This window comes from Mobula birostris, chromosome 4 (genome assembly GCF_030028105.1).
Source record: "Mobula birostris isolate sMobBir1 chromosome 4, sMobBir1.hap1, whole genome shotgun sequence".
NCBI classification, from domain to species: Eukaryota; Metazoa; Chordata; class Chondrichthyes; order Myliobatiformes; family Myliobatidae; genus Mobula; species Mobula birostris.
The window spans coordinates 130,573,650-130,594,664 of NC_092373.1; the positions used below are offsets into that span (position 1 = coordinate 130,573,650).

The following is a 21,015-nucleotide window of genomic DNA, read 5'->3' on the forward strand; positions in this document are numbered from 1 at the left end:
GAAGTAAATAACTCAAAAGTTTTTAATGCAGGGTCATTTCCTTTATATTAAGTATCATTGGGTTACTTTAGAAAAATACCCAGTTCATGTTGTAATGTAAAAGAACATTTTACTCTCTATATGACCCTGCAGGCCAACCTGCGTGTTGCTAACTCATCAAGTAGCAAGATTGCATTGTTATGCATGAAGCTTTCTGAAACTGATCAAAGTGTTCACTTCAGAGCTGCAGTTATCATTAGAGCAAGCACACCACTGCTTGGAAGTGGAACAGCTTGCAGTGTGCAAATATGCATTGTCTGCATTGCTCTCCTTAAAGTGTGCCTTACTGTTCCGTGTCTGCTGTACTTAGATTAGACTATTCCAGCACTCTTCCTCTCATTTACCATCATTCATCGGAGGTCAAAATCAAGATGTCATGTGCACAAGTACAGTCATAGAATAATAGAGTAATACAGCACAGAAACAGGTCATTTGGCCCAACTATTCATGCTGACCACAGCATTAACCCTGTTAGTCTCAGTTACCCACTTTTGACATTTAACTTTCCAAGCCCTTCCTCTTCATGCAGCTTTCCAAAGGCCTGTTAAATGTACCTGCCCTGACCAGTTCCTATGACAGCTCATTCCAGGTATTCACTAACCTCTGTGCACAGGTATGCTCAGGTGCAATGGAAGACTTGCTTTAAGCAGCATTGCAGGTACATAACATCAGATACACAACATTCACAAGAAAAATGTAAATTATACAAAATTATACAAGAAAAAACTCAAGTAGAGAAAAAAAATCAAATTCCATTGTAGGGCAATGTGGTCATAGAGTCATTTCATTGAGGTAGTGATTAGAGCTGTGCAGGTTGGTTCAAGAACCAAATGGTTGAATGAAATTAGCTGTTCTTGAACTCGATGGTGTGGGACTTGAGACTTCGGTGCCTCCTATCCAATGATAGATGGCATGGCCCAGGTGGTGAGGATCTTCTCTACAGCCTGTCCAATGGTAGATGGTATGGCCCAGATGGTGAGGATCTTCTCTACAGCCTGTCCAATGGTAGATGGTATGGCCCAGACGGTGAGGTTCTTTTATGATGAATGTTGCCTTCTTCAGGCAGCTCCTCACATAAGTACTTCTGATGGTGGGGAGGGGTCTGTTTCATGCTCTTGAGGTTGTGCAAGCCCCAGCCATTTATCATCTACATTTTCACTGACCTACTTTAGCTGCTAGTTTAGCCGTGCTTTGATTTCAGTTTTCTTTGCCTTTGCTTTCTAAACCTGGTGCTTGGCCATTGTTTTCACCATAACCATCTCAAGCTCTGCTGCCCTCTGAGATCTGAGTTCTCATCTGACTCCACACACCACCAGTATTGATTTCTCACCATTAACAATTTTACCTCCAGCTGCAGGGCCTTCAGTTCTAGGAATTCCTCCTTTCGTGCTTTTTTGCCACTGTATCTCTTCTTCTTTCTTTAAGACATCTTTTAAAATCTACCTTTCTGTCTAAACATTTGATTTCTTTTTCATCCTTTGGTGGCTTGTTTCCCAAATTTGTTAAAGCAGCTGTGGCATGTTTCGCTACATTATTAAGGAAAAAGCTGCCTTGTTGTTATTCCTGCAATTATTCCTATCGAATCTTTTAACAGCCAGCTGAATGGCTTACTGTAAGCATTTCTTTTAGGGAATGATAAATCATAGCTAAATTATTTTCGTTTTGGTTTGGAGTGACTTTGAACTGTTTTGTGCTCCTTCCTTGGTCCAGTTTCAAACATAATTAACTGAGATCTCATATTGTAGGGAGATTTAAGAAAGAATATTAAGCTTTAATATTTAACACAGAAACAAAAACAATTACACAACCCTCAAGCTCTACCTGAAATCTTTGTTCGAATCTGTAACCCGCTATCACCCCTTGCGAAGAGGTGCCAGTATCCATAACCTCTCTTCCAGAAAGAGTGTTGATGTCTCCATTCTCCCTTCCAGGAAATGTGCCATTGTGTCTGACCACTGCAGCCAGTGCCATTAAGTCTTGATCTCCATTTCCCTCCACCCCCAAACCTCAACCCCCTCCCAGTGAGCAGCACAAACTTGTCTGTTACCTCCATTTCAGTCTCAGGGAAGGAAAATCATTGGAACATTTGTAAAGGTACAGTTTTCAACCAGTTTGCACTCTGGTGCAATGAGCCATTAACCAAAACAATCACTGATCACCATTTATGCCTTCCCAGCAGAAGTAAATAGCTATGATGAAGGTAAGTGTATCAGAGCAGCTAAGAGGGAGTTATACAAGTACTTAAGAAACCGTAGTGAAACAGAGTGTGAATATGAGATCACCATGGTTTGTTACACTCTGGAAATAATGCTGAAAAGCCTTACTCTATACCAATGCTTAATGACTCTATGAATCTGAATACAGTAACTGCGTAACTTTTTATTGATGAAGCAGAACACATGTGACTATGATCATTATATTTACTCTCACTTCCCAAATAGTAATCATTATTTAAAAGACTGGTGTTTTTTTCTTGATCTGTTAAGCATTGAAATATCTTCTCTCTGTTTTGTATCTTTTTGGTTAATTCTTTTTAATCTGAATAATTAAAATATATTTTTACCTCTCAAAGTCATAAATACTCATGCATTGGGGCCAGAAGGGAAATATGATGAAAACTTCTTTGACATGAAATCTTCATGTCTATCATGCATATTTGTCCTCATGGTTTTTGATTGTGTTCTACAAACAGGAGTTGGATTACATGACAAGCATTATACAAATCAGAGCTTTCGTCACTAAGTAATGAGCTTCCATAATACAATGCTGTGGAAGGGTTTGCAACTAATCATAGTTTATCAAGTGTTTAAAAATGTATTACAATTAATCAAGTAATTAAAAATAATTACAAAATAATAGTGACTATAATCACATTTTAATCAATAGCAAAATTCTGATATGGCTTGCCTCTGTAGAGATATCATTTAAAATAATCATGTTTAGATCCCCTTGCCAGTTTGCTCCTAACTCTGTTAATTCTACAGTTTTATCAGATCTACATTGATTTCCAACCTACTAAAATGAGTCTCATTCAATTAAATATTTGTACTTTTGATTGCTGTTTGTCCTTTCCCCTAACTAATCAGAGTGATAGGTATATGTTCTCAAAATGACATAAACAATGTTGGTCACCAACATACTGATCAATGAAGTTCAGAACATACCACTGCTCAACCCAAAATGCTCTACGATTTCCTCTACAAATATCATATTTGCAGCTACAGAAATGACCATCTATTCTCCTATGATTATTGCATTCCCCCCTTCCCTCCTCTAGAGCAGTGGTGCAATGACTCCGATTCTGGCTGGACACATTGGATCAAACTTCTCCCTCTCCACTGTTCAGAGTTGAATGCCAATTCAAGATTGAGATCCACCATCCTGCACCACCTGCTTGTTCTTTCATTTCCAACTGCCATGTTATTTAACTTTCATGTTAGTAAATTGTTAAAGCTGCATTCTGTTTAAGATCAATCCATATGACCATCCCCTCGTAAAAACTTGGTAAGAGATAGGCTTTAAGTGTCATCTTGGAAGCAAAAAGAACAGGTGGAGAAGTTCTAGTAGGAAATCTCAAAGATTATTTCCAAGGCAGATGGAGACACGAAAGCCAATAATGGAGCAGGATGTGGTGGTGCATGTGGGCAAGGGAAGCCACGGAAGGATTTGAAAATCAAATGAGAACTTTAAATTAGTCTGGACCAGAACCAAAAGGGGTGATGGTGCACAGAATGAGCACATTGAAAAGTTGTTGGAACTTAGAATGAAGGTAACAGTGCTTTGATGAATTCAAGTTTGATTAACTTAAGGGGGAGAGGTTGGTGTGGAAGATGGGAGGACAGTAGAGCATTGGAAATGGAGTCTTTGGCTTACAGAGACATGGATGAGATCATGAACAGCTCACAATCCAGGACAAGGTGGCATTTGCAATGTGACAGAGGTAGAAGCAGGAGGTCATGTAGATGGCACAGGTATGAGGTCAGAAGGTCAGCTGTGGGTCTGATTGTACAAAGATTGTGAATATTCTGATACAGTCACACACAGTGCAGGGAAAGGGATGGAATTGGGGACTGATGATATAGTCTTTGGTCATTTGAGTACTTAGTTAGAAGGAATCACAGCAGTGATAATAAAAATCAAAGGATAATCCAGAAAACCAAGTTTACTCAGATACTGCCTGATCAAAGGAATCTGTCTAGAGTTAAGACGGGAAGCATCACAGCTGAAATCTCTGCTCCAATCTGTGTCCCTGCTATCCCTCCAGAGAAACATTGCCCGTCAACTAGAAAAATCAGCTATTTCTTTTGCCAATCTTTAATGTGTCCTGCATGGCACTTCTCACATATTGAACTGTGAGTTTCAAATTTAAAACAGGATAATACATCTGAAAATGCTGTTTATGTGGATAACAAAAATGAGCAGTGTATTTTGTTTGGCTGTGTCTTGTTTCCATCTAACAGAAAGTGATTTGTTTTCTTACAGTTCTACATCAACGTGAAGGACTGGTGGTTGTTTGTGTTTTATTTCTGCATGCCGCTAGCCTGCACTGCCTTCTTTTACACTTTGATGACCTGTGAGATGCTGAATAAGAGGAACAAGAGTTTGAGAATCGCTTTGAGTGAGCACTTGAAACGGGTAAGATCTTTGGCTCATCCATTAATATAAAAGATTTGTGTCAAATAAACTGACCCAGCTTCCTAGTTTCAATGAGTTCTGATCTCCTAAATTGTCTCCAGTAAGTTACATGCCTTTCAAACCCCTTCTAGTTACCTACAGTGAAAAGGTCAACTTCATTGCTAATAATTCCCAAAAAAAATTCACAAGGCCAGTCTAACAATCTTACACTTTTAATGGAAAGACCAAAATGAGTGAGGCAGATGTGGAAGTACTTGAAGCTGTTCTCAATATAATAGCAATTCTTCAATCCCATTTGTTTAATGCTCCTGTATTATTTCTTTGATGTACAAAATTCCGGGGAAGCTCAGCAGGTCAGGGGCATCTATGGAGGTGAATCAATAGTCAGCATTTCAGGCCAAAGCACTGGCTGTTTATTCCCCTCTATAGCTGCTGCCTGACCTGCTGAGTGCCTCCACCGTTTTGTGTGTGTTATTCTGGATTTACTGCATCTGTAGAATCTCTTGCATTTATTATTACTTCATTGTATTTTTGCTGGTCAGCAAGAAGTATCGTAAGTTCATTATCAAGGGCATTGGAGAAAGGACACCAACTCCTAAAAGATGAAATATGCACTTCTAACCATTCTGTATTTAGCTAAACAAAGTGCACATATATCTTTAAAACTAAAAAAAACTATTGATGATAAAAAAAATAAAAAAGCAGAAAATGATTGAAACACTCTGCAGGTCTGTAAAAGGAGAAACAGCTACATATCAGATTCAATATCCTTCATCAAATATTTGTTGGGTGTCTTCCCAATAATGATACAACATAGCATGACAAGTTCATGGTCCAGATCCTACTGCTAAGACAATCCCAGAGTATAGGGATGTTCCAGTAGGAATTCTCAAATAGTATTTCCAAACTATCAGGTCACTATGCAGTTGGTCTTACCTTGAAATCCAGCAGTTTACTAATCTTCCCAAAAATCTCTGGTGCTATAAATTATGTTAAATGGTCAATTTTGATTTAGCCACTGGTGAGATTGGTGGGGAAGAATGAAGCAGGGATTGAAAGAGATCCAACATCATGACAAGGAGGTTTGCTAAATGTTGTTGGAGTGGATTTGAAGGGGAAATAGGACAGAGTACAGCAAGGGTGAGACAGTTCAGTAGGCAGAAGAATGAGACAGAGATCAGTACAGTAGACAGATATAGAAGGAAAACTATGTTAGTTCAGTTGGCAGAGCATGCATGGATTTGATAAGGCACTTTACAGGAATGCAAGGCTGCAATATATCAATGAGGAGCCTCAGCAGTAAAGCAGATAAACTAAGAGTTGTGATTAACTTAGGATTATGATATTATTGTTGTCACACAGACATGGGTGAAAGATGATCAAGACTGACACCTCAGAATTCCAGTGTATACAACCTTCAGATGCAATATGGGGAGGGTTTAGATAGGGTGGTTGCATTTAAATATTAATCTGGGGGTCTGTTACTGGAGCAAGGAAGGAGGAAACCTCAGAAGTTTCTTCAAATGAGGGTGTGGATGGAGTTCAGAAAAAACAAAGGGCAGTCACTCTTCTGGGAGTATACTGTAGGCCTTCAAAGAGTCAGTGGGGATGGTGGAGGAGTAGGTATGTCACTAAAACACAAAGAAATAGTAAGTTAATAATAGTAGAGGATTTCAACTTCCTCAATATTAACTGTGATTATTTCAGAACGAAATGTTTAGAGGAAGTAGATTTTTTACAGTGTGTCCAGGAAAGCATTTTAAGCCAACAGAGCACTGGTGGGCAAACAAAAAATCCCAAAGCACTTTATAAATACGTACATTATGGGCAAGAGAACAACAGGGGTAAAAAGTAGGGTTTGACAGTATTAAAAATGTGTCAGGATTGAGGAATTAGGTGAAAGTCTTGAATTAATATTTCTTTTCTGTATTCACTCTGGACGAGAACATTGTGGTTGGAGAATTTAGGGAGGGGAACAGTGCAATTCTCAAATAAATTATCATTGAGAAGGAGGATATGTTCAATGTTTTAATAGGCTTAAAAGTGTATCAGTCCTAGAAGACAAACAGGGAGATTGTTAGGACTTCGGTAGAGATTCCCAAATCTCCTCTGAATGCACAAGGGTGCCTGATGACTAGAGGACAGCAAAAATGAGTTAGGTAATTACAGGTTGGTGTGTGCATCATCAGTGGCAGGGAAATTATTGGAAAATATTACTGGGATTAATCTGCACAAGGGGGACTGATCAGGGATAATCAGCAAGGTGGGAAATCCTGTCTAAGTAACTTGATTGATTTCTTCAAGAAGTTAACTAAGTGCGTTGATGAGGGAACGCAAGGAAATAAGAGTAGGAGTGAGCTATTAGGCCCATCAAGCCAGTCCCACCATTATTGTGAACATGGGATACAAAACTATGAGGGACATAGACAAGGTAGATAGTGAAAAGATCTACTCATTACATTTATTATCATTGTTCTTTGCTAGCTGCTCGCAATATCCTTCATCAGATATATCTCCTCCTGCCCAGAGACTTATCTGTCCTAATGTTAATCAAAAGCTTCAGCACATCCTCTTTCTTGACATCGACATATTCCAGCATAACAGCCTGCCTCACACTGTCGTCACATTCATTAAGGTCCCTCTCGCTGGTGACTACTAAAGCAAAGTATTCATTACGGACCTCTCCTACCTCCTCCATCTCCAGGCACATATTTCATCTTTTATCTTTGATTGGTCCTACCCTCATTCTATTATCCTCCTGTTCTTCACGTATGTGTAGAACACCTTGAGGTTTTCATTAATGCTACTCACCAAGGCCTTCTCATGTCCCGTTTTAGCTCTCTTCAGTCCATTCTGAAACTCCTTCATGACTATCTTGAAACTGTCTAGAGCCCTGACTGATCATTGCTTGCTAAACCTTAAGTATGCTTCTTGTCAGCCATGATTCCCTCATTTACCATCTTTTTTCCTGCCTCAATGAGACAAACCTATCCAAAGCCTCATGCTCACCCGGCATTTTGGAAACAGTTATCATTTGACCAGGATCATTACCTAGTACCAGATCCAGTATGGTCTCACCTCTAGTGAGTCTGTCTACATATTGTGTTTGGAATCCTTCCTGGACCCACCTAACAAACAAAGGCCATGGGCAAAAAATGGAAGACGAAGGAGTACCCAGTAGTTGGCACAAATACAGTGGGCAGAAGGACTCATTTCTCTACTGTATGACTCCATTAGTCAATGAAATAAGTCTCACCAGTGTTAAATTGTGAATAGGTCAAAGTTCAAAGTGAATTTATTATCAAATATGTCACCACATACACACCTGAGATTCATTTCTTGCAAGCATATTTAATAAATCCAATAGCCATAATAGGATCAATGAAAGACTACACCAACAGGGCAGCTAACCAGTGTGCAAAAGGCAACAGACTGTGCAAATACAAAAAGAAAGATAAATAAGTAAATAAATCAGCAATAAATATTGAGAACATAAGATGAAGAGTCCTTGAAATAGAGTCCATAGTTTGTGGGAACAGTTCAGTGATGCAGCAAATGAAATTGAATGAATCTATCCCCTTTGGATCAGGAGCCTTATAGTTGAGGGGTAATAACTGTTGCTGAACCTGGTGGTGTGAGTCCTAATTCTCCTGTACCTTTTTTCCTGATAGCAGCAGCAAGAAGAGAACATGACTTGGGTGGTGGGGATTCCTGATGGACATAGCTTTCCCGCAACAACATTGCATGTAGATGTGCTCAACTGTGGGGTGGGCTTTACCCACCATGGACTGGGCCATCCATATTCACTATTCATTTAGGGGCATTGGTGTTTCCATATCAGGCAGTGATGCAGCCAGTCAATATACTCTCCACGACACATCTATAGAAGTTTCTCAAACTGTTTAATGTCATGCCAAATCTTTGCAAACACCTAAGGAAGTTCTTCATAATTGCATTTATGTGCTGGGCCCAGGACAGGTCCTCTGAAATGATAATACTGAAGAATTTAAAGTTACTGACCCGCTCCGTCTCTGATTCCCCCGATGAGGACTGGCTCAATGACCTCCGGTTTCCTCCTCCTGAAGTCAATAATCAGCTGACGTTGTTGTTGTGGTACCACTGAGCCAGATTTTCAATCTCCCTCCTATATGTTGATTTGTCATTACTTTTGAATCGGTCTTTGACAGTGGTGTCATCAGCAAACTTAAATATGGCATTGTAGCTGTGCTTAGCCACACAGTCATTAAAGTAAGTCCAACTGTTTGATAAATCTAGGCCTTCATGTTACAGATATTTGGTTTGAGATATGTCTTTTTGGCTTGAGGCTACATTTAAGTGGTTAATACCCATTGAACTGAAGCGTCCTTGTGTGTTTATTTTTCAGCGCCGAGAAGTAGCCAAAACAGTTTTATTTTTAGTTGTGATTTTTGCTCTGTGCTGGTTCCCTCTCCATCTTGGCAGAATTTTAAAGAAAACTATTTTCCGTGAAGCTGGCCCGAAGAGATGTGAATTCTATAAGTAAGTTAGACCAACAAGTTACATTTTCTTTATGTAAATCTTGAATTCCCTTTCAGGGATACTGACATGAATTGTTAATGAGTTCATTGAAGTTTCTTCTTCTTCAGACGTACCAAAATTATTAACTTGTTTAAAATTACTAACTTGCTATCAGAAAGGGGAAAGGCAGTTTAAGTATACAAGCACAGAAAGGAACTTATAGTTGTATAGAAACTTTAATGCATTAAGCACTTCTTAAAGCATATTCACCACAAGTGTATCCTCAGAAGGCATACCATGGCTAAGATGTGAATTTACAGTGACAGGTTATCTGGGGATAAGTGAGCTGGCACTCAGACTTTGTCTCCTCCAACCTACCTGCAAGCTCAGTCTCCTGAGAGATAGCCTGCTCCTAACCAACTGGCATTTCCAGCCATTACTGGCCTGAATGCTGAAGCCACACACCCGAGCTTGCTGGCTATTAAAGCCGTCAAATGGCCAGCATGGCCAGAATATGCAACAGGGAACAGAGTACATGGGAAAACTTTCCAAAGAGAAAGATTTCTTACATCATTCATTAGTAAAGAAATGTAATTTCAGTACATAACTCCTGTCTCATTTTCTGACTATACCCAGGGAAAATGTTCTGTTTCTCCCTTTAAGTAATTAAGCCCAATGTCTTTCTGGTTTCATGTGCATTTATTTTGTAAAAGTACTCTAGGCTCAGAGCCACATTCACTTTGCATTTAAGCAAGTCAAGCAGGATCTATGGAGAGGAATAAACAGCCAGTGTTTTGGACCAATAACATTCATCAGATGCTGCCTGACTTGCTGAGTTCTGCCAGTATTTTGTGTGTTTTGCTCAAGATTTCCAAACAACTGCAGAATCTCGTATGTGTATTTAATAATACATATTTCCCAAAAAACACCATGTTCTTTGTTAACCTGTTTTTGATTTATCTGGCAATGAGGAGTTTCCTTCCATTTACTCTGTGTCCTTATAATGTGTTGGGCACGTGGCCAAGTGGTTAAAGCGTTTGTCTAGTTACCTCAAGGCTGCTAGTTCGAGCCTCAGCTGTGGCAGCGTGTTTGTGCCCTTGAGCAAGGCACTTAATCACACATTGCTCTAGACTGTGTGACTGTGCGAGGAATGGCGCCCCACATAGAATTCCAATACGTGCCATTGTAAGGAATGAAAATGCCCGACGCAGGCCTCTCATGGTCTGAGTCGACGTTCCCTCCCTCCCTCCCCCCCGCCTTATAATTCATCAGTTCCTCTCACAACTTCTTCTGTTCCCTGGATAACAACTCCAGCTTCCCCTGTTCATCGACATACCTAAAGTGCTTCATCCCTGGAACAGTTTTGATAAGCTTTCCCAACTTTCTTCATGCAACTAACCGCTGGAGGGACTGCAGTAATGACAGCTGTTGCTCAAGTTTCAATGCATGGAATTTAAGCTCCTGCAGCTGGCAATAGTTCCTGCAACTGTGATTGTCCAGGAATCCAGTGTAACCACATTGAGAGATCTGTCCCACAAACTTATCAAGTAACAGCTTGCCATGGTCATGCTCATAGATTCACACTTAAAGACAATGTGCGAGACTCCTACATCACAAATCTGAGCAAGAAAGACCTAACACAATTGTCGATGCATGGTTATATTTGCTGCAGAGCCAATTTATGGTTCTCGATATGAGCTCCAAAACCCATAATGTATCATGGCAACAGGTCAGACATGGGCTAGGAAACCAACAAATCAGTTACCCAGACTCCCATTCTGCTACCTGCCACTACAATCATGTCAGAAAGGATAGACTCAGGGTACATAAGGCAGTTGAAAGCTGGATATCAGCCTGGATTTCAGTGCAGATAGAAAGACGGGGACTGAAGGTACTGCAAATGCTGCAATATGGAGTGAGAAAAGAACAAGCTGCTGGAGGAATTCAGCAGATTAAGCAGCAGAGGTGGAAGGAAGGGGAGCATCAACATTGTGGGTCAAGAGCCTGTATCAGGACCAGGAAACTAAAGGGGAGATGGCCAGCATAAAGATGTAGAAAGGGTAGGAAGAAGCAGGAGCTGACAAGTGCAGGTGAAATGGGGTTGACTGGAGGATGGAGCCAGGAAGGGCAGAGATAACAACAGAGGCTGGGAGGTGATATGTGGAGACAATAAAAGGCTGCAGATGATGGAATCTGGTAAGAAAGTAAGGTGATAATTGAAACCTGGCAAGGGATGAATGCCGGGCAAATGGGAACAGCTGGGGGAGGAGATATGATATCTAGTGGGTTGACTATAAGGGTGATAGGCAGCTAGAACCAAGTTGGATGTGGGTACCAGAGGCTGGGGCTGAGGGCAGCTGTTTAAAAAGCAGGGAATATGTGAAAGAACCCAGCTGCATAAGAAGCAGAGATAAAGGAACAGAAGGGTGTGTGTTACCTGAAACTGGAGAAATCAGTGTTCATGTTCCTCTAGTTTGCATCCTTTACATCATGGGGCATCTTTTCCAATGACTTCTGTTAGTTGTTTCCATAACTAGTGGCTTGGGGCTTTTTTTTTAATCAAAAGGCAGACAAAAAGATGAAAATGCCAATTTAGCTACCTTCAGTCCAGGAAGGAATTTTTAAAAAACTGTTGGCCCTAGCTCTCCTCCAGAGCTAAGAGATCATCTTGCCATTGACTGGTACACTGAGGATCATTCCCACCTTCAATAAGCAGCTGCTCTTTAATACCTGTCATAAGGTCCATTCAGTGCCAATGGCAGTACAGGTGAAATAGACCCTTCTAAATCTCTTTTTTCTTTAATATGTACATAGATATTCAAGGTAATCTTTGTTCCTTCCCAAAGTTCATAAACTGCAATCCATACTTTTTGGTGAAGACTTTATTCTAATGTCCTTGCATTAAATTTTTAAAAATTGAATAAATATGTTCATGACAGATAAATGTCAATTTAATCCCTGCATCAAAAACACACTACTCAGCAGGTCAGGCAGCATCTGTGGAGAGAAATCTGTTGTGTATTTAATATTTCAGTAATATCCGAGTAATACTGTAAATGTATTTCTTGATTAAGCATTCTTTGTTTACTTAATTCATTGCGGGTTTTATGTAAGAAGTACATGAATGGCATATGTCATCACATTACCACGTCATACGTGCACACCTCACTGATGTAAAACTAAACGTACATGAGTTATCCCTGGGTCCCAAGATTTTCTTTTGATTAATTTCTGGAGATACAAAATGTAACAGTGGTGGCGAGTAAGTTTTAAAATGAATCTGAGACAACTACCTACCTATTAAAGTGCAGCACACTTTTTTCTTCAGAAGGGGAGAAAGAGACATCTGAGTTGAAAAAAGCACAAATGTTTAATTTTTTTCACAAGGGGAGAAAGAGAATCAAATTTTTAAAAACTGCAAAAAACAGTTGAAATTTGTGGGTTCATAAACTAATACCAATAAATGTTCAAAGAGCAGAAATGGCTGGCTACATCAGAAAGACAGACAGAACAGATAACTGGATCATATATGCTGAACAAATTGAACAATATTTTAAAGCAAATGAAATAGCTGATGAGAAACAAGAGCCAGTTTACTGAGTGTAGAAGGAAGAGCATAGTTTGCCTAGAAGTTTAACTGCTCCAACCAAACCAACCGAAATGAGTTTTGCTGCTATCGTGACAGTAAGGCAGGAACATTTAGAACTGAAACCATTGTTGATTGCAGAACACCTTAGGTTTCATAAGTAGATTAAAGGGCTGGGGTGCCCATTTGAGTTTACATGGCTGAACTTAAGAAATTGTATGACTTGTGAGTTCAGTGATGGGCTTAATGATGGACTGACAGATTGTTTAGTTCGAGGAATCTTACATGAAAGCAGTCAAAAATGGCTCCTAACTGAAGCACAATTCACATTTAAAACAACAATTGAAATCGCTGTTTCAATGGAAACACCAGGAACACAATTGAGTTGCAGTCAGGAATGAAAGTGAGCGTGAACAAAACTGCAACATCTAAATAGAAATCTGCCTGGCTGAACAAATTGTGTTACCATTGTGGTAGGGCCTCACAATCCAGGTTTAAAGGCAAAACTTGCAGAAAATTCAACAAGGTAGGACATATACAATGAGCATTTGGAGCACACAGAAGTAAATGGACTGCACAGGGAAGAGAAAAAGATAAAAAGTCAAGCCATAGTTCCAAAAAGAGCACCAATCTGCATATTGTTGGTTAAGATTTACACTGTGAAAATTAACAATAGTCAATCAAATGGCTTACACCAGAAGTGAACAGCAAATTAATTAAAATGGAATTGGATACTGGCTTGGCTGTTTCAGTCAGTCCAAAAAATGAGGGTGAATTGCACTTCAAAGATACTGAACTGAAGCCTGCAGATATCCGGCTAAGAACTTATACTGGAAAAAAGCTAATTCCTGTGGGAATGACATTCGTAACTGTGAAATACAACAACTGATAATTCACATTGGGCTTGTATGTGGTAAAAACAGGAGGGCAAGCATTGTTGGGCCATGATTGGCTGAGACAAATTTCTTGATCAGAGTTTCATCCATTATTTACATGCCATATCACCTGCGATAGAGTCAACTGAAAGAGAATTTAGAAAGGCACCGGATAACGCCACAGCAGTGTTCAAGGATGGCATTGGGTATAATAACATATCAAGGATAAAAGTGTTAAATGAAAATGCCACATCCAAGTTTTACAAAACTCGTCTGGTTGTTTCTATCATCTGCGAAAAAGTCACCAGTGAGCTAGACCGCTTGGAAATTGAAGGAATTCTTTCCAAGGTTGAGTGGTCTCAGTTGCCAAGAAGAATGCGTCTGTCAGGATCTGTGCTGATTTTAAGGTCACCATTAATCCAGTACTGAAAGTAGATCAATACCATCAGCCCAGGATAGAGGGGACCAGGTGCTGGAAGGTTAGTGAGGTAGTCAATGTCACCTGCATGACATTGTTACCAGCAAGAATGACAAGGAACATCTCCAAAATTTCAAGACAGACTTAAAAAGATTAGAAGATTATGGGCTCAGAGCATGACGTTTGAATTCTTTAAACCAAGCATCACTTATCATGATCACACCCAAGGCCAGAGGACATGTCACAGTTGTAAGTTCCTGCCAAATCTGGCTACCATGCTCCGCCCCTTGAACTCATTACTATCGATTGGAAAGAAATAGAGTTATAGAAAAGTACAGCACAGAAACAGGCCCTTTGGCCCATCTAGTCTATGCTGAACCATTTAAACTGCCTACTCCCATCAACCTGCGCCAGGACCATAGCCTTCCATACCCCTACCATCCACGTACCTGTCCAAACTTCTCTTAAAACATTGAAGTCAAGCCTACATGCACCACTGTGCTGCCAGTTCATTCCATGCTCCCATGAGACTCTGAGTGAAGTTTCCCCTCATATTCCGCTTAATTTTTCACCTTTCACCCTTAACCCATGATCTCTGGTTATAGTGCCATCCAACCTCAGTGGAAAAAGCCGGCTGGCATTTACCTTATCTGTACCCCTTATAATTTTATAAAATCTCTTCTGAATGGCAATGGACAAAGCAGTGTGAGGTGGCTTTCCAAAAGAGAAAAGGAAATGGTGATGTCAGATACTGTACTCACACATTATGGTCCACATAGTCCAGTGAAGCTTGCACGTGACACCTCACCTTATGTTACAGAGTATCACACATTATGAGTGATGGAAGTGAATGCCCCTTAGCCTTGGCCGCTGCAGATGAAAATTACACACAGATTAACTGAGAGGCCTTGAGGGGTAAAACATTTCAATCAGTACCCGTATGGGAGAGAGTTTCCCTCATTACTGATCATCAACCACTAGTGTCCAGTTTCAGTCCACAGAACGGTGTTCCACTAAGAGCAACCGGCATGAATGCAGAATTGGGGCTCTGTTACTTGGTGGATACAATTACAAGATTGAATTCAAGAGGACAACTAATCAAGGAATTGCTGATGGATTGTCCCATTTACCCTTGGGAAAGGAAATACCTGAAAAATATACAAAAAGATGACACTCCTGTTGCTGTATTCTCCCTAATGCAAATCGAAAGACTTCATATTACAGCAGAGATGATCCAAAGAGAAATCTGAAAAGACCCCACACTGTCTCAGGTGTACATAGCTACCCAAAATGGCTGAAACGTACAGCAGAAGTTACAGTTCCCCCATTTTCACCAGTGCTGAGTTGAACTTGTCCTTGATGAGGGTTGCCTTACCTGGTGATTGAGAGTTGTTGTACCATCCAAGCTAAGAGCTAAAGTGTTAGAGGAGCTATGTGACCGTCTTCTACGCAAAATGAAAGCATTGGCCCAAAGCTTTGTCTAGTGGCCTGGGATAGATCAGCAGATCAAGCAGCTTCTCATGCACTGTTTGGGATGCCAACACATCCAGAAGATGCTCTTCCAGGGAAATCCCTTGCACTCACGCTTGAATCTCTTCAAACCCAATCTCACAAAGAGCATGCAGGATAAAGAGCCGAGTTAAACCGTGGACTCTCCAACAAAGAGGTTTGATGTTTCACTCCTGGATTAGCAATCCTGGCAAGGGAGTACAGAGTTGATCAAAAGTGGGGACACGGAAAGATAAAGGGTAGCAAAGAACCACTCTGGAGATTGTGTCTGATATCATCTGGAGACAACATGTCGATCAGTTGAGAAGAGCAGAGTCATTTTTTAGAGAAGAAAGGTGTTCAGAGCCATCAGAATCACTTCCTACAGCCTCAGAGTCAACTCCTACAACACCACAGAGGAGGACACAGACCCTGAGATTGTTTCACAGCCACAAATCTCACCAGCCACGGTGAGTGATCCCCCTTATCAGGAAAGACATTATCCCATGAGAGTTAGAAATCCTCCACAGCGATTACATTTTCAGGCCTGAATGGGACAATTTAAAATTTGCTATGTCTATATAGTAGTTGTGTTATATTGTATACTGTATATATTGTTGAGATGCTTTCCATATTGAGTTGGAGTTTATAGCTAAACAGGAGTGTTGTGTATTTAATAATTCAGTAACATTTAAGTAATATTGCAAATATATTCTTTGATTAAGCATTCTCTGTTTACATAATTCATTACAGGTTCTATGAAAGAACTACGTGAATGGCATACGTTATCATGCCATCACGTAATGTGTGCACACCTCACTGAAGTAAAACTAAGCATACACAAGTTATTCTCGGCTTCCATGTTTTTCTTCAGATTAATTTCTGGTATTACGAAATCTTCAGGGCATGTCTAGTTCAGAATAGAAAACCAATTTCCTAATTCATACTTCATTCAGTATCTGCAGCAAGAAGTTGATCATTTAATGTATTTTTATTTGCCTTTTTCAAGATGGACTATTTTAGGTTGTTCATACAACGGCTGCACTAACAATGAATTGTTCTTTTCTACAGAGTCCTGCTAATGTTGAATTTCATTGGTCTCAATCTAGCAACTCTAAATTCGTGTATAAACCCCATCGCTTTGTACTTCGTGAGCAAGAAATTTAAAAATTGCTTCCAGGTAGGAATCTCAATTAAAATTATATGTTATTCTAATTTAGAGTCTTCCACGACACAGTGTAAATGTGTGTGTTCATACTTAATAACCTGACATATTAATCAAGATAAATTTGTTTGCCATATTAATCCCTGAAGTAGGAATGCCAAACGCACTTTAACGATTCAAGAGAAGATCTCATTAAAACCTTCAAAGCATTATCAGAGATGGGCACTAAATTCTAACTCTGCCAGTAATTTGTGTATTGAGATTATATTAAAAAATAAATATTCTTGTTCAATGTATGACCAACATATTAAGCTAAAAACAATTACAATCATACTTGGTCTACAGCGTGAATATAAGACATGTCACGAATGGTTTAATAGAATAATTACACCAGTGTTCCTCTGTGTGTGAAGTAAAAATATGGATTGTATTTTGTCATCTTTTCCACTTGCATCTCTACTGATGGCGCCAGGGAAGTGTTATCATGTTTAGCTTCATGGGCATGCAGATCCTTGATTCTAAAGGAGTCTTAACTGAATCCAGTAGCCATTTCTCCAATGAATAAATGCTTTTCTCAAATGTTAGTCTGGTCTTTCATTCAACTATATGATATCTGAACACCCAAGCCCTGATTTTAACACTTGTTGGGGCTCAGCCATTGCTCCAAAAATGAAGCCAGAGCTATTTTAATTCCTGAGCCTCATTTAAATTATTACCTGGAGAAACCAAAGACATCAGTAGAAAATTCTGCAAAGCCCAAGGAGTGTTGGAATACCCAAGATAAGGGATAAGGTTGGCATATTAAGGCAGTCTGGGTGAGGCCTTGTGAGTGGGAAAAGGGAGTGGGTGTCCATGACAGAGAAGCTCTGATTTTTCTGTGTGATCCCCAGATATGTACTTACCTTTTTCGACTTCTTCTAGGAAGGGTCTAGCTTGCTTCACCTAAGGAGTAACCATGAAAGCTTATTCACTGAATAACCTGATAAATTTGCAGACTCAATTATATCCATGAGAAACAATTGGCATATTTCAAGTAGACTTGCCAGCAGTGGGTGAGTGCACTAACTTCCTGCTCAGTGGACTAAATGTTGGAAAGGTTCTGGGGACTACGTCTTCCAGGCCCCACCTAGAAACATGGACCTTCACTGCTGCAATACGTCCCCTCCCTTCATTAACCAGCATTGGTCATGCCTCCATGGCCAATCCATATTCCCTCCTGATGCTTGAATATCATTCCTGGCGGCATCAGTAAAGAGGTGGACATGCAATGAGATGTGACGGTTAACACTGTGCTGACCTCACTCTTCCTTCAATGAGCTGATTACTTTAGCTCACTCAGGTACTGATCCCTCTGGTTATATTCCGTTTCCATATTTCCTTATAATGTAAAAGGAAGCCGTTTCAACCCGTTGAGTCTACGCTGGTTCATAGTGCAATCCCATTTGCCCACTAATTCTCCCTGTAAAATATTCTCCCTACGTTCTCTACTCCAAATTATACTCTGGGCTCATTTTACAATAGCAAATTTCCTACCAACCTGCAGGCCTTTGTGATGTGGGAGGGAAGTGCAGCACCCAGAGGAAACCCTTTCAGTCAAAGACAGAACATGCAATCTCCACTCAAGTAGCACTGGAGGTCAGGATTGAAACCAAGTCACTAGATCAATGAGCAGCAGCTCTACTAACCGCAACACTGTGCTGCCCATGGCTATGAACTAGAGAAAGGCATGTAATAATATAAAATCGGTGCATGTCTTTTCTAAGCAGTCTTTTATCTCACTGTTGGTTCTGATGGAGACATAAGTAGAAAACTGGTATGATCCAATGTTACCTGTATTTCTTTCAGTCCTGCTTGTGTTGCTGTTGCCAGAGTCAAACTCTGATGAATATGATGCCCATGAATGACACCTCCAGACATACAAGCTTGCATTGGAAAAACCAGGAGCACAATAACCCCGCCGATCGTAGCAGTCGGAAGGATAGCATGAACTGAAAGGTGGAAGTTCTAGCCGACATTTCAAAATGAGCACAGTTCGCGCCTTCCTCCGTGTCTCGTTCTTCATGACATGGTGGAACAGAAGACAGGATGGAAAATGACTTGGGCCCATCATCTCAGACTCATTTTGGGCTCCCAAAGAACTCTGACTGTCTGTTCCAAAGAGTTTGTTTATATATCACCACTGAAGTATTTTTGTTTTGAATATCATCAAGAAATATTCAAAATCAAGTGCCTTTGACCAATCCAGATATGCAGGTGGAATACTTATCATCTTGAAGTGTCTTTGGGGACTACAGCAGGTTTATATCTGCCAATGGAACGTTGTTTAAATTGAGACTGAAACTGACATTTCACAGTTTCTGTCACACAGATGTTACATGCTAACATCCAAGATGAGAGACTTCTTCATACACATAATCTTTGTATAAAAATCTTCTATCCTAGCAATTGGATCCATTGGTACCTATTTTCCTTGTGCAGAACTCAATTAAAAGCAATTTTAGCTTGCCTAAATCATGCCAATATGCATTTCCAGGTCAAAATGTGTGCGTGAGGGATTTTTACTGGTGCTTTCTTACTAAATTTACCCAGAGTTGGCATTTTCGTGGCTCTAGTTGTAAACTTAATGACATCACATATTCACATGGCAAATGTTCTGCTGTACCAGTGTAGATGGAGCTCTTGGGGAACAGTCATAAAGAGATTAGGAGCACTGCACAGGGATCAACAATGAGATGTCAATTAAATGGTCTGTATATTGGCATCGCTATTTTACACACAACCAGACTCTGAGTTTAGTGTTCAAGGTAGAACAGTACTTGCTCCATCACTAATTACACCCTCATTATTCACTATACAACCAAGCTACCTAAAATAATCTCTGGCCCCTAGAATATTCTGCACTCACAGTGGCACCATTTGTGACACAGGACTCAGTCAGGTCATCTATCACATAGGGATTGCCTTTCCTACAAGATCCATATCTCTCCCTTCATGCATTTTCTGTCACAACCATGACTACTTTTTATGCTGCTATATTATGGCTGCCATAGAGAGATTTTCTTTACAGTCTGGTGAACTTAACCGCTGGGACAAAGACACATCAGTTTTAAGCAGATGTGTGTAAACTGCTGTAACACTTTTTTAATGTAATTTTTCTCAAATTTCTACAGGGGATTTATTTTGGCATTAAATATTATACAAGGCACATTTGCCACACCAAAAATGGAATAAGTGAACTTTCTAGCACCTGCCTTTTAACATCTGGGATTGTATCTTCTCATGCATGTAACAGGTAGAGCAGGAAGCAAGTTTAGCAATTAATTTGATTCAATTCAAATATTGACCTAAGTAGTACATTTTAATAAAGATTTATACTGTAGTCAACAAAAAAGGAATTGTCTCCGTTTTCATCATTCCCACAAAAAGCATGACAGGCGTTTCAATGATTAGTTGTAGGGAAGTTATATCCTTTTCCATGCTATATATAATCAATTGTGTTCATTATATATTGTTTATCGTCTGTTTCTAGCGATGTTCATAGATGTGCATATGGATATAAAGAATTCATCAGTAACATTATCAACAAAACCTAATTCCCACATCAAAGTTTTAAAAATTATATTAATCACAAGATCTGAATGCAACAAAATATGTCTCAGATGAGTTCAGATTTATTGGTGTTAGTAACTAATTCTGCAGCTCTCACACAGTACAATTCAATCAAGGGTTTATCTGAATTACTCTAATTTCATTTAAATACTGTTTGAGTACTTAATGCAACATGCCACTATAAATGCTATTTCTAAACATTTCATATGCCATCTGCAACCAATTAACTCTTGCATTTGTTTTCCAGATGTTGAGTAGAGTACATCTGACTTGTGTTATAATGTCGAGCAACAAGTTGTGTGACGCTGATGGATCGCATCACAGAGAAGTTTGCCTTTCTATATTCTTTGCCTTTGAATTTCAGTCACTGATCTTAGATAAAGTCAAGGTGTTAATAGTTTTACGATGTTCTATAACTATTATGTACTGCAGAATTAAAATACTTGTTTTACATTCAATTTTCCATTAAATGTGAGTGGATGCACTTGCCCTTGAATGAATATTTTGTGTAAGTCAAAGCAGTTTGTATTTTCCCATTTTATAGTTGTTATTCAGTGAATTGTCCACCCTTTCACAACAAATGATGGATATCTCACTAATGCTTATATGTAGATTTAAATTCCACATTATCCATCAGTGCAGCAACACATAGTCCACATAGTCCATCTTGTGCTGAGTCCCGTGACTGCAGAACCCAAATTTC

General features: G+C 39.7%; 1 protein-coding gene across 1 annotated transcript in view; it reads left to right on the forward strand.

Annotated features, from left to right (window-relative positions):
* The window catches only part of ednraa (endothelin receptor type Aa), a 52,264-nt gene extending 31,452 nt beyond the window's left edge, over positions 1 to 20,812 (forward strand). Inside the window, exons 4-7 of the mRNA XM_072256035.1 lie at positions 4,522 to 4,674; positions 9,059 to 9,192; positions 16,610 to 16,718; positions 18,549 to 20,812. Coding sequence (XP_072112136.1) covers positions 4,522 to 4,674; positions 9,059 to 9,192; positions 16,610 to 16,718; positions 18,549 to 18,695 — 543 coding nt within the window. The 3' untranslated portion in view covers positions 18,696 to 20,812. The remainder of the gene's footprint in view (positions 1 to 4,521; positions 4,675 to 9,058; positions 9,193 to 16,609; positions 16,719 to 18,548) is intronic.
* The last annotated feature ends 203 nt before the right edge of the window (positions 20,813 to 21,015 follow it).